The sequence below is a fragment of the Equus quagga genome, chromosome 7 (genome assembly GCF_021613505.1).
Source record: "Equus quagga isolate Etosha38 chromosome 7, UCLA_HA_Equagga_1.0, whole genome shotgun sequence".
Taxonomy (NCBI): Eukaryota; Metazoa; Chordata; class Mammalia; order Perissodactyla; family Equidae; genus Equus; species Equus quagga.
Window position 1 is genome coordinate 22,226,478 of NC_060273.1, and position 10,754 is coordinate 22,237,231.

At 52.2% G+C, this 10,754-nt stretch overlaps 2 protein-coding genes across 15 annotated transcripts; one reads left to right on the forward strand and one right to left on the reverse strand.

Annotated features, from left to right (window-relative positions):
* Positions 1 to 1,059: 1,059 nt before the first annotated feature.
* On the reverse strand, positions 1,060 to 7,262 carry LOC124242831 (putative protein T-ENOL). 14 transcript variants are annotated; one of them, XR_006889519.1, is made up of 6 exons: positions 5,278 to 5,392; positions 4,756 to 4,840; positions 4,317 to 4,464; positions 3,953 to 4,041; positions 3,754 to 3,811; positions 1,060 to 1,313 (listed from the first exon to the last, which is right to left on the reverse strand). XR_006889519.1 is itself a non-coding variant. In XM_046668188.1 (6 exons), the coding sequence occupies exons 2-6, from the start codon at positions 4,834 to 4,836 to the stop codon at positions 1,278 to 1,280; spliced, it is 357 nt and encodes a 118-aa protein (XP_046524144.1). In that variant the 5' UTR covers positions 4,837 to 4,840; positions 5,278 to 5,392; the 3' UTR covers positions 1,060 to 1,277. The 14 variants fall into 14 exon arrangements, 7 of the variants coding, with proteins under 7 accessions (XP_046524144.1, XP_046524143.1, XP_046524141.1 ...); XR_006889518.1 differs by having other exon boundaries at positions 1,060 to 1,409; XM_046668188.1 differs by having other exon boundaries at positions 4,008 to 4,041.
* Positions 5,973 to 9,830, forward strand: CDIPT (CDP-diacylglycerol--inositol 3-phosphatidyltransferase). The gene is made up of 6 exons (XM_046668182.1): positions 5,973 to 6,341; positions 6,442 to 6,576; positions 7,285 to 7,438; positions 7,891 to 7,972; positions 8,544 to 8,625; positions 8,760 to 9,830. Exons 1-6 carry the CDS (start codon positions 6,299 to 6,301, stop codon positions 8,903 to 8,905), a joined length of 642 nt encoding a protein of 213 aa, XP_046524138.1. The 5' UTR covers positions 5,973 to 6,298; the 3' UTR covers positions 8,906 to 9,830.
* Positions 9,831 to 10,754: the final 924 nt, after the last annotated feature.

Here is a 10,754-nt window from a genome sequence, read left to right on the forward strand (position 1 = left end):
CTGCCAGTGCCTGGCGTTTCTAAGCTCTTCTAGCCAGGAGAGAGCCCACAGTAGCCACCTCTGCTCCCTCCCTGTTTGGCAGGAGGTAAACAGCTCTCAATTTGTTTCATGACGAGTTTTTACCTAAAATTCAACCCCCTTTTGAGAATTTTTCTATCTATCCAAGTGTATCATTCTTTATTGTCCCCCATCTTTCTGGCATTTTAAGCATATCTACTGTTGCATGTCTACCAAGTATTGGTCAGATTTGTAGCATTTCATAAACAAGGAGCTTGTTTTGTATCCTGTGGGTGTCCTTTTCTACTTTATCTACTTTTGAACATTTTAAGGAATTTATAGTCTGTTCGTCTAAAGAGTCTCCAAATTAATTGAATTTTGCTTAATGAAAATTTTATATTTAAATATAATTAAACATTTTTAGGACACTCAAAGGGATATTGAAATACGCAAAAGGGGGTTGAATTTTAGGAGTACATGAGGCAAACTGATCTTGATACTAGCCTGAGTTTTGGACATTTATTCTTTGCCAGGCATTGTGCTAATTCCTTTGTATGCATTGTTTTCAACCCTCACAAAGGCCCTGTGAGACAGGGACAATTATTCCCTTTTTTTAGATATGGAAACTGAGGCTCAGAGATGTGAAGTGACTTCCTCAGGAGGCTCCAGTAAGTGGCCAGACTGGGATTTAAACGCAAGCTCCACAAAGCCCACTGCACTGCCTCTGGCTAGTAATGGGTGTGATATGATATGTGATATGATAGTAATGGGTGTGATATGTCCCCATAGGCATAAGGTCCCAAAGCTCGGAGGGGAGACCTCAGCAGTGACACTGGTGGCTCCTCAGAAGCAAAAGTAGACCCTCTCAGATGCCACAAACCTATACCTTAAGATGCTAGAGTTTGGCTAGGAGACGGTATGGATCCATGAGCTCATCTCTGCCAACAGGGTGACAGATAGCAGGTTGAAAACTGCCTGAATTAAAACCATTCCAATAATATACCATTCCAATAATATGGAATATGCCATTTGAATAATATGCCCACACATCTGACAAAAAAAGGTGGGGGGCATTCCCCCCCCCCCATCTGCACCCCAGAGAAGCCACACCAGAGCACTGCCTGGGTTGGGAGGAGGAAGGGATCTCTGCCTCTTTATTAAAGCCTTGGATTTCTGGTGGTGTCCTTGCCAGCTGAGAGCGGAGTGATGGTTCCAGAACACTTCGGAGGCTTCAGAGGTGATGGTGCTCATGACCAGGAGTCCCCGTCAAACCAAAGTGTTCAATAAGTTGTGAAAGAGGAGCTTTGAGGCATGTTCTAGAGAGACAGATGGAGGAAAGCATGAGAGGCCCAGAGAAGCACCAGACAGGGTTGAGATCATCTTCCAGATGTCAAGCTGCTAGGCAGAGTTCCCTAGAAAAGAATAAGAGCCTTTTGACTCTTTAGATCCAAGGCTCATGAGTTTTTATCCTTCCATCCTTCACCTACCCATCCAACCCCTATCCCCCACCCATCTATTTATCCATCCACCATTCCCAATCTATCCGTCCACCCACCATTTTCCTTCTATCCTCCATCTATCCATTCATCTGTCTCTCCATCCACCCCCCATTCTCCTTCCATCCATGCATGCATTTATCTATCCACACATCTACCCATCAGTCCCCATCCATCTTTCCACTCGTCCATCTATCCCTCATTCATCCTCCCACCCACTCAACTCTCTTCCATTTAATCACTCACCCACTATTTAAACTTCTTGAAAGCAGGGACTCTATTTTGCTCACTTCTAAATTCCAGCCCCTAGAGCAGGGCTGGTGCATAGTAAGTGTTTAATAAAGGTTTAGTGACTTTATCTATACACATCCATTCGCCCATTTACCCCCACCATCCATTCACACATTCCCCCATTCAACAATTCAAGAGACAATTCAAAGATCTGTAGGCTTCCATGTTCTTTCTTGAGGATGAGGATGGAAAAGTCTCTTGGGACCAGGGGGGCTGGCAGGTAGATGAGGGGAAGGTATTAGCTCAGGACGAAATTCTCAAACAAGTGCCATTTGGGAAGGAGAGGGAAACCACTATGGTTAGGTAGGGCCCTCACAGGGCATCTTGTCCAAGGCTCCCATTTGACATGGGAAGAAGGGAAGAAACTTGCATAGGGCTAACTATCAAGTTAATAGCAGATTAGCTATTAAGGCCCAGGGCTTTTCTGCTACTTCAAGTTGCTTCCAACACCAAAGCCCAACTGGAAGAAATCAAATGTCCAAAAGGCAATAGAAAGTCAGCTCCTTGATAAGAACAGTGGCTTCTTTTCAGCTGAATTTGCCTGGGGTCATGGTCATGACATTTGAAGTAGCAGCCCCAGTCAGAGAAATGACCATCCCCAAGGCCTGGTGGACCTGGCACATAATAGACCCCCCCCCCAAAATTTGCTGACTGTCAGTTCCTTCTCTGCCTCCCTCATGGACCCCTCTCACCTCCTCTGCCAACCCCTTATGTGGAGAGGTTCTCCAGGGCTCCCTCCTCAGTGCCCTCTTTTTTTTCACTCTGCATAAACCCCCACAGGGCAATCACACATCCTTCAAGTGCCCACTCCCTCCTAGATCAGATCTCTATTACCAGCCCAGACCGGGACAGTGAGTTTTCGAGCTGTATTTCTAACTGTCTACAGGCTATTTCCACCTGGAGTTCACATGGGCACCTCAAACCCAATCTGTCCACAGGCGGGAGTGTGCTTGCCATGCTCCAGGAAGAATGAGAAGGCTGGCATGGCTGAGAGCGGGGGAAACAAGGGGAGCAGTTCTAGACAATGAGATCAGAGGGCCAATGGCGTCGGGGAGGAAAGTGATCATATCAGCCCATGTAAGCCACTGAAAGACTTCGGCTTTTACTCAGAAATGGGGAACTATCGCAGAGTTCTGAACAGAAGCATGACATCATCAGACTAAGTGACCCAAGTCAGAAACCCAGGAGTCATCTAATTCCTTCTTTTATTCCTGTACCATTTTTGATCAATTGCCAAACTCAGTCTTCTTGGTCTCTATTTCTCATATCTGCCCCTCCTCTCATCTCTATTACTACTGCGACAATTCAAGACGTAATCATCTCCAGCTTAGTCTCTTGGAATAATTCCTAACTGGCCTCCCTGCCTCTAGTCTCTTCCCTTTCCCATTAACTCTCCCCTTTGATCACCAGAGTGACTGATGGAAAATTCCAAACTCCCTTGCTCAAAACTCTTCAATGACTGCTCACCTACAGGAAAGCGTCTATGAGGCACACATAAGGTCTCTTGGTTAATCCCTGGCTACCATGCCTGCATACTCCAGCAGTTAAACTGTTCCTGGTCCTACCCTCTCCCCTGCCCTGAGAACACACACACATACACACTCAGTCTATTGAAACTCACCTCTGTGCCTTTGGAATACCCCTACCAGTTTTTTCCTGGAAAATTCTTTCTTTAGGTGTCACCTCCTTCAGGAAGCTCCATGATTCCTTTCCTTCCTGTCTCAACTGAGGCTGGGATAAGTGGTCTTCTCGCTGTTTCCCATTTCTATTACAGGCACTCATTCATATTATATTGTAATTGGCCATTTACTTGACTGGCCCAACACTAAACTGCGAACTCTTCAAGGGCGGAGACTATATCATTCATTTCTGTGCCCCAAGCTCCTAAAACAGGGGCTGGCATTTCGTGTGAACTCTAAACATTTGCTTAATACTGAACGGCCTTGCCATCCATGGACCCAGTACATACCTTGTCACAAGGGGATGGCAGGAGGTGTGCCTTGGTACGGGTTCGGTTTCTGTCAGAGCTAGAGATGGTGAAAGAGAAAGGAGAGGGCTGAGAACTCTGAATTCGAGGGTCAGAGCAGAACAGAATAGGAAGACATGGTTTAAAACCCCCCCCCCCCACCCCCACTGGGATATTGTCAAACCCTTGTTCCCTCCCCTACAGGCTCCTCATCTTTCTCCCAGGACAAAGGGCATCTCCCTTGAAGCCTCATTCACCGGGTATCAGTGCCTCGGGTCTTGGTGAAGAACACTGGAAATAGAGGCCCCAGGTAGAGAAATTACTATCTCCACAGCTAGAAAGAGATGTGGCTAACGAGGAAGGGGCTGAGGGATTCCTGGCCAGCAGGGAGTGGGTACTGGGTGGGGGTTGTGGGGGCACACTGCACAGTCCTGGGGCTGGCTGTGAGATGGGGGAGATGGGCGCAAATTCCTGGAGAGGTCGGCTGTGGTTGGGAGGGGGTGAGGGGCTGGAAGTGGGGCTAACGGAGGGTCTCCGGACACAGTGGTCCTGGCGTGGGGGGTCACCGTGGTTGGATATCTGAGTCCCCCGGTCTTGTGTCTGTTTTCCTTTGGTGGGTACAGGGTTCATGTGGTAGCCAGCGATAAACAAGGCCTCATTAGTGAGTTCTGTGCTGATCCGGGTCAGGAGTTCCTCAGAGCGGGATAATGAAACCTTTTAGGAAAGGGAAAGTCAGAGGGGCTCAGCCTGGGAGTTCCTACATGGGAGTCCTGGGTTTAGGGGCTCCCAGGCTGGGGGCTCTGGGTCTAAGGAGTCTACCAGTGGAGGGCTGTGCCTTGAGGTTTGGCCTAGAAGGCCCTGGAAGTCGGGTGCAGACTTTGGGGGCCTCCGGGCCTCGAGCTGGGGGCTATGGGCTCAGAGTTGAGGCTAGGTCTCAGTGCCCTCAGCCTAGGAGCTGTCCACTTTATTTCACCACCACCTCTAGAATTTCCCTCCAATGCTCACCGGACCTCCACCCAAGGAGGTTGCAGCTTGGGACAGCCCGCTGCCTTTGTTCTCCTCATTCCTGGTAGGAGTGCATGCCATTCCCCTGGGAACAGTTGGAGCCTATGTTAGGTGGAGAAACCAGCTCACTTCCCCCAAACCCGTCCCACCACCATTCCCCAGGCCCAGATTTAAACGAGGCCTTTGGATGAACCATCCTGCTGTCTCAGTTTTCTCTCTGAAAAAAAAAAATCATTGCCCTGTGTATTCCTAGAGGAGGGAGTGGGCGGAACTCCCACAATCCCCGCCCCGATTTCGCCCCTTTGCCCTGGGGATGACTCTTTGCTGCTTCCCACCCAAGGCCCTTCCCAAGACAAGGCAGCCAACTTGCCGCCCCCGACCTGGTAAACGGGTTGAAATCTTGGGCTACTCGGCAGGAGGGAAGACGAGGAGGTCCAAGGAACCTCAGTTGGTCGCGGGGGACGGGGAGCTGGAGTTGGGGAGGAAGGGTGGAAAGACGGGGACCCGGGGCGGCAGAGCTACCCTTTGCTATAAAGACTTTGGTGTCTGCGGAGGTTCCGAAGCCCCGTTGCCAGGATATTAGGGATTCCAGAACCGGGGGCGGGGGCGGGGGAGGGGCATTTTCCCAGCACGTCGCGTTCGCTCCTCCTACCTCTCCTCCACCGCCCTCAGGTCCCTCCTTGGGGGCGGTGACCCCAGCGCCAGAAGCTTGAGAAACTTGGGAGGACCAGGTAGGGTGGAGTCTGGGACCTAATCCTCCTACCACTAGGGGCACGCGTCAAGCAACTTCACCCTAGGCCATCCTCCAGCCTCTCTAGCCGGCACCTCGTAGCCTGGAGCCTGCGAGAGCACAGGAGGCCGAAGAGAGGGGTGGGGGGGGATGTGGACTGTACTAAATAACCCTGCCTCTTGGGGCTGCAAAGACTTGGGAGGGCGGAATCTTTTCCTCTTCCCTTTGTCTCCAGGAAGTCATTTCCTCCGCAGAAAGGAAAGTAGAGCTATGCATCTAGCCTCCTTCTGTTTTGACCTCTCCTTTTCAGTCCCTCCTTTGCTCGGCCTCGACGGTTCTTTGCCCCCTCTCCTCCGTCTGTGCTTTGGTACGAGCCGATGGAAAGGGGCGGAGGGAGGAAAAGGAAAAGGAAGCTCGCAGGTCTTAAAGGGGCCGCAGCCATTTTTTTAAGCCTTTTTTCCCTTTCTCTGACTTTGCAAGTATGAACGCGGAAGAGTAGGTTTCCGGAAGCCGAGCACAGCTGGAACAGCAGGGGCCGCAGCTGGAGGCAGGAGCGCCTGCGGGGCGAGCAGAGGCGAGGGTCTGCCCATAAGAAGGGCGAGTGTGCGCGCCCCCTGCGCCCCGCGCACATCTGGGTCGGCCCATGCTCCGGCGGGCAGCGAGCTTTAACATCTGGGGCCGGGCGGGGGCAGCGGGGGCTTGCGCGCAGTCGGCGCGGCGGATGCGCCGGGCCGGAGGGTGAGGCCGCACATTGGGGCAGGGACGGAGCTGGCGCTTCCAGATTCTGCCAGGGGCGGCAAGGGGGCCGCCGCGATGCCAGGCGAAAATATCTTCCTGTTTGTGCCTAACCTCATCGGTGAGTGCTGCCCGCGGCTCCAGGCCGAACGGGAGGGCGAGGGGCGGTGGGCAGGCTCCCTGATCTCGCCCTGTCTGTCTTCTCCCCGTCCCATCCCAAGGTTATGCCCGGATTGTCTTCGCCATCATTTCTTTCTACTTCATGCCCTGCTGCCCCCTAACGGCCTCCTCCTTCTACCTGCTCAGCGGACTTTTGGACGCTTTCGATGGACACGCTGCTCGAGCCCTTAATCAAGGTGACACATACCTCCTCCCAGCCAGCCTTTGGGCCCAGCAGCCCTCTGCCCGTTTTCCTGCCTCCTCAGGACCTCAGGGTGGGCGGGTACTCGGGAATCGGAGGCCTCCGTTATTCCCTTCTCTGTAGAAAGCAGAGGAGAATGGCTTGGTTTTGTAGCAGAAGGGATTTAAGCTAGCTGTTGAGAAGAACTCACTGATACTGAGGAGTGTGGGCTAGCAAGACTGGACATGGCAGTGGCAGTGCTGGAGGCTTCTCTGAATAAAAACCAGCAGGTGTACTGGGCGTCTACTGTATGCCAGGCACAAGCAATAGGGATTACAGAAGGCGTGTTTGGAGGGAGGATAGAGAAGGCATTCGGACGGCTTCTGGAGGGTTGACGAGCTTTTTAATCTGTTCTCCAGACCCACCTCCAGGACTTCCCCTAAGACTTCAAGTCTCCCTGTCTTGAGACCTGGACCTTTGGTTCTGGGATTGATGAGTTTTGCTCTCTCCACACTCACATTTATCCCCATTTCATGTCATGGTGACCCTTGCCCACTGACCTCACACCCTACGGCTAGCAGCCTGCTTTCCTCCCCAGGCATGGATGGTGGACATTTTCAGTTCTTTTAGGCTCTGCATTAGAGTGAACTACCAAATAAGGCCCCTGGCGTAGATCTGCTGGCTCCTAATAGCCTCTTCCCACCTAATAGTCCTCATTTTTCAGGGACCCGGTTTGGGGCCATGCTGGACATGCTGACAGACCGCTGCTCCACCATGTGTCTGCTGGTCAACCTGGCCTTACTGTACCCTCGGGCCACCCTTCTCTTCCAGCTCAGCATGAGCTTGGATGTGGCCAGCCACTGGCTGCACCTCCACAGGTCTGCGATTTTGGGGGTGTTGACCAGTGACGATGACACAACAGTGGGGAGGGGTGAGACTGTATGGGAGGGTGTCTGGAATGGCTTCAGGCTTCTTGGGATGTCTCCTTTTTAGCTCTGCTTTGTTGAAGGATGCTGGGCAAATCCTCTCTGAATCAGTTTTAGTCCTGTTTACAGTGGAATTAAGCAATCTCTAAATTCTTCTGACTGGGTATTTGAGGATTCCAGATAGATAACAGCTCTTAGAAAGGGGCGTGGGGGCTTTTGAATGTTGGCATTTGAATCCTGACTCTGTTCCCAGCTAGGTAATTGAGTGGCTTTGGGCAAGACAGTGGTCCTCAGCTGTGCCTTGGCGCCTCTGTACAGTAGACAGCTGGTGGGGGTTGATATGAGGATTAGATGGGCATTAGTGGTAATGAACACTCATGGATTCCTCCTGTTTTCTCCCCAAGTTCTGTGGCCCGAGGCAGTGAAAGTCACAAGATGATCGACCTGTCTGGAAATCCAGTGCTCCGCATCTACTACACCTCCAGAGTGAGCATTTCCTGCCCCTCCCTTATTTACTCAGCTTAGGCCAAGTCCTAGGCTGAACCTTGGTCCCAAACACCAAGGGCATCCTTGGGCACAAACACCAAGGCAGGACAGCCAACCCAGGGAAAGAGGCCTGTAAGCTGAGGCATGGAGGGTAGAATTGGTGGGGAGGGCCTGTGTAAATTGCTCCAGGCAGCCAGTGGGCATGGGGCCCAGGTGCACCCAGGGAGGAGGAACAGTAGCTGGAGCAGGGAAGGGAGGGACGGAGAGAGAATCCAGAGAGGTCTTAGAGCCGGCTCTCAAAAGGCCTTAGGCCCTGACTAGGAGCGTGGACTTCATTCTGGGAGCAGTGGCAGCCTCAGAAAGGATTTTTAAAGAGAGAAGTAATCTGCTGAAATTGTTCTTTCCTTCCACCCTCACCCTACTCCCCTACCCCCTGCACCCCTATTTCCCCAGTATAGTTCCTCCCTGCTGCCCACTGTCAGAGGGTGCCGGCCCCTGTCCCTTACTTGGGCGGGGCGGTGGGGGGCTGCCCCACCCTCTTGCTGAAGCAGCCTCTTTGCGGTTTGTGCAGCCTGCCCTGTTTATCCTGTGTGCTGGAAATGAGCTCTTCTACTGCCTCCTCTACCTGTTCAATTTCTCTGAGGGACCTTTAGGTAGGAGATGAGGGCCCAGGTGGGAGGATGGGAGGGGGTTCTGGTCTGCCCAGGGAGGGAAGGCCACCAACTCCTGGGCCCCTCCCTCGCTTGTATCCCATTTTGTCTGTATCGCCTTTGTTCCCTTCCCACAGTTGGCTCCGTGGGTCTTTTCCGAATGGGCCTCTGGATCACTGCCCCCATCGCCTTGCTCAAGTCCGTCATCAGTGTCATCCACCTGATCACAGCCGCCCGCAACATGGCTGCCTTGGATGCAGCAGACCGTGCCAAGAAGAAGTGACCCTGGAACCCCTTGCCCCTGGCTGCCTACCTGCCATGGGAGTCTCACTGTGCCACGTGGCTCCCCTCTCTCCTAGGAGCTCCCAGGCTCATGTATTCCTAATGTGTTGTCCAACCTGCTGGGAAGGGGGTCAGCCTCTTTGGAGATGTTATCCTCTCCGTAATCCTGAGGACCAGTCCCTGCTCCTTTGATCCCTAAGCATCTGGACGTCAAATCAGGAAGGATGCTCACAGGGCCCCGCCCATAGGGACAGTGCTCCTGGAGCGTGAAGAGGCCTGACTGCGGACTGGGCATTGTCACACCCGCTGGCTCAGCCCTGGGGTCTGGCTTGGCCTGAGACTTTAGGGACATTTGAGTGAATGAGATGGAGTAGGGGCCAGGTTTCCCAAAAGGCAGGGAGTCAGGCCTCTGCCCCTGGCCAGAAAAAGCCTGCAGGTACCATGGCCTGGAGAAAAGGGACCTTCTAGATCCTTCCCCATTGAGTCTCCTCTGTCTGGTCTATCCTGGGTCTGAAAACCTCAATAATAAAGGCCTGAGACGGAGGGAGGGCTCTTCACTATCCTTCACCGTCCTTTGAGATACTCTTGGATCAGGGCCTGGGTTGAGGGGAGCTTGGGGAAAAAGGAAGATCCATCTGGATGCTTTTCCCCCAGTTGTTTACTGGCTGGCTCCTTCCTGTCATTCCACACTGACCTCAGAGAGGCCCTCCCTGTCACCCAAGCTCATGCTATGTCCTCTGCCCACCTGCTTTATTTTCTTTACAACTCTCACTGGCCACATTTATTTGTATGCCTGATATTTTCTACCCCCACTAGAATGTAAACTCCACAGCTATAGACTTCTTGTTCCTTCTCTATGCCTACAACGAAGATTAACCTTAACCTGGCATATCGTACCTGCTTAATAAATATTCACGAATAGATGAGCTGGTTTCTCCGAGTGAGGTCCTTAGACCACTGGTGGGATAGTTCTTAAAAATTCAGCTTCTTGGACCCAGTACCAAACCTTCAGAGTCAGAATCTCTAGGGATAGGCCCACAAGTCTGCAATTTTCATAAACTCCAGGTGACTGATTCTTCTCCCTGATAATGCTGAGGATCGCTGTTCCTTCTTGAATGTCTTTTGGGCACCTACCACATAGTAGACATTGTTGTGGGCATCTGTTCCTAGCAGCTACCCCTACTGTCTAAGCTTTCTCTGGTGTCTGGCACCAGCTTTCTTTTTAAAACTATTGAGCCTACCATATGCCAGATCCTGTGCTGGGCCTTCTTTGCAGATGTTGCTCATTTTACTCACATAATAGCTTAGTCAAGAGGCCCACTCCACGTCTGGGGGAGCTGAAAACTATCGCATGTGTGTTGAGCCTCAACTCCTGTCCTAGGCCCAGGGGATTTGGTGGGAACTAGGCAACCAGCTTTCCAGCCCTCTTGAAGGTCAGACCAGTGAAGGGGGAGCCAATCATGCAGTTAGGGAGGGGCTTGGTGGAGGATGGGAGGAGAAAGCGCTGAAACACTCTACTTAGGTGCTGGTGAGGGGGTGGGTATCAAGTAGAAAGCTGGTAGGGATTGGGGTGGGAAGGGTTAACGCAGAGGAGAGAATTGGATTCTCAGCTGAGGGAACAGGGAGGCCGGAGAGCACCCTGGGCAGTTGCGGAAATGGAAACAGGTCAGTTTGGCTGGAACACTGAGTGCTGGGGGTTGGGGGCTGGAGAATCGGTGAGAGTTGAGGCGGAAGCCAGCTGGGGCAGCCTGAGGAGCCCAGTAGGGCATTTGGACTTTATCCGGAGGGCCGCACAAAGCTACTGAAGGATATTTCAAAATAATGGGTAAAAGACAGTAAAAAAATTAAAT

Excerpts from the sequence above, each read along its gene's own strand:
- LOC124242831 (XM_046668185.1), bottom strand. The coding sequence starts at position 4,836 with ATGGCATGCACTCCTACCAGGAATGAGGAGAACAAAGGCAGCGGGCTG. Across the intron at positions 4,465-4,755 it reads CCTCCTTGGGTGGAGGTCCG|GTTTCATTATCCCGCTCTGA; the intron begins GTGAGCATTGGA and ends CTTTCCTAAAAG. Across the intron at positions 1,314-3,753 it reads TGCCATCCCCTTGTGACAAG|AACATGCCTCAAAGCTCCTC; the intron begins GTATGTACTGGG and ends CTGTCTCTCTAG.
- CDIPT (XM_046668182.1), top strand. The coding sequence starts at position 6,299 with ATGCCAGGCGAAAATATCTTCCTGTTTGTGCCTAACCTCATCG. Across the intron at positions 6,342-6,441 it reads GTTTGTGCCTAACCTCATCG|GTTATGCCCGGATTGTCTTC; the intron begins GTGAGTGCTGCC and ends TCCCATCCCAAG. Across the intron at positions 6,577-7,284 it reads TGCTCGAGCCCTTAATCAAG|GGACCCGGTTTGGGGCCATG; the intron begins GTGACACATACC and ends CTCATTTTTCAG.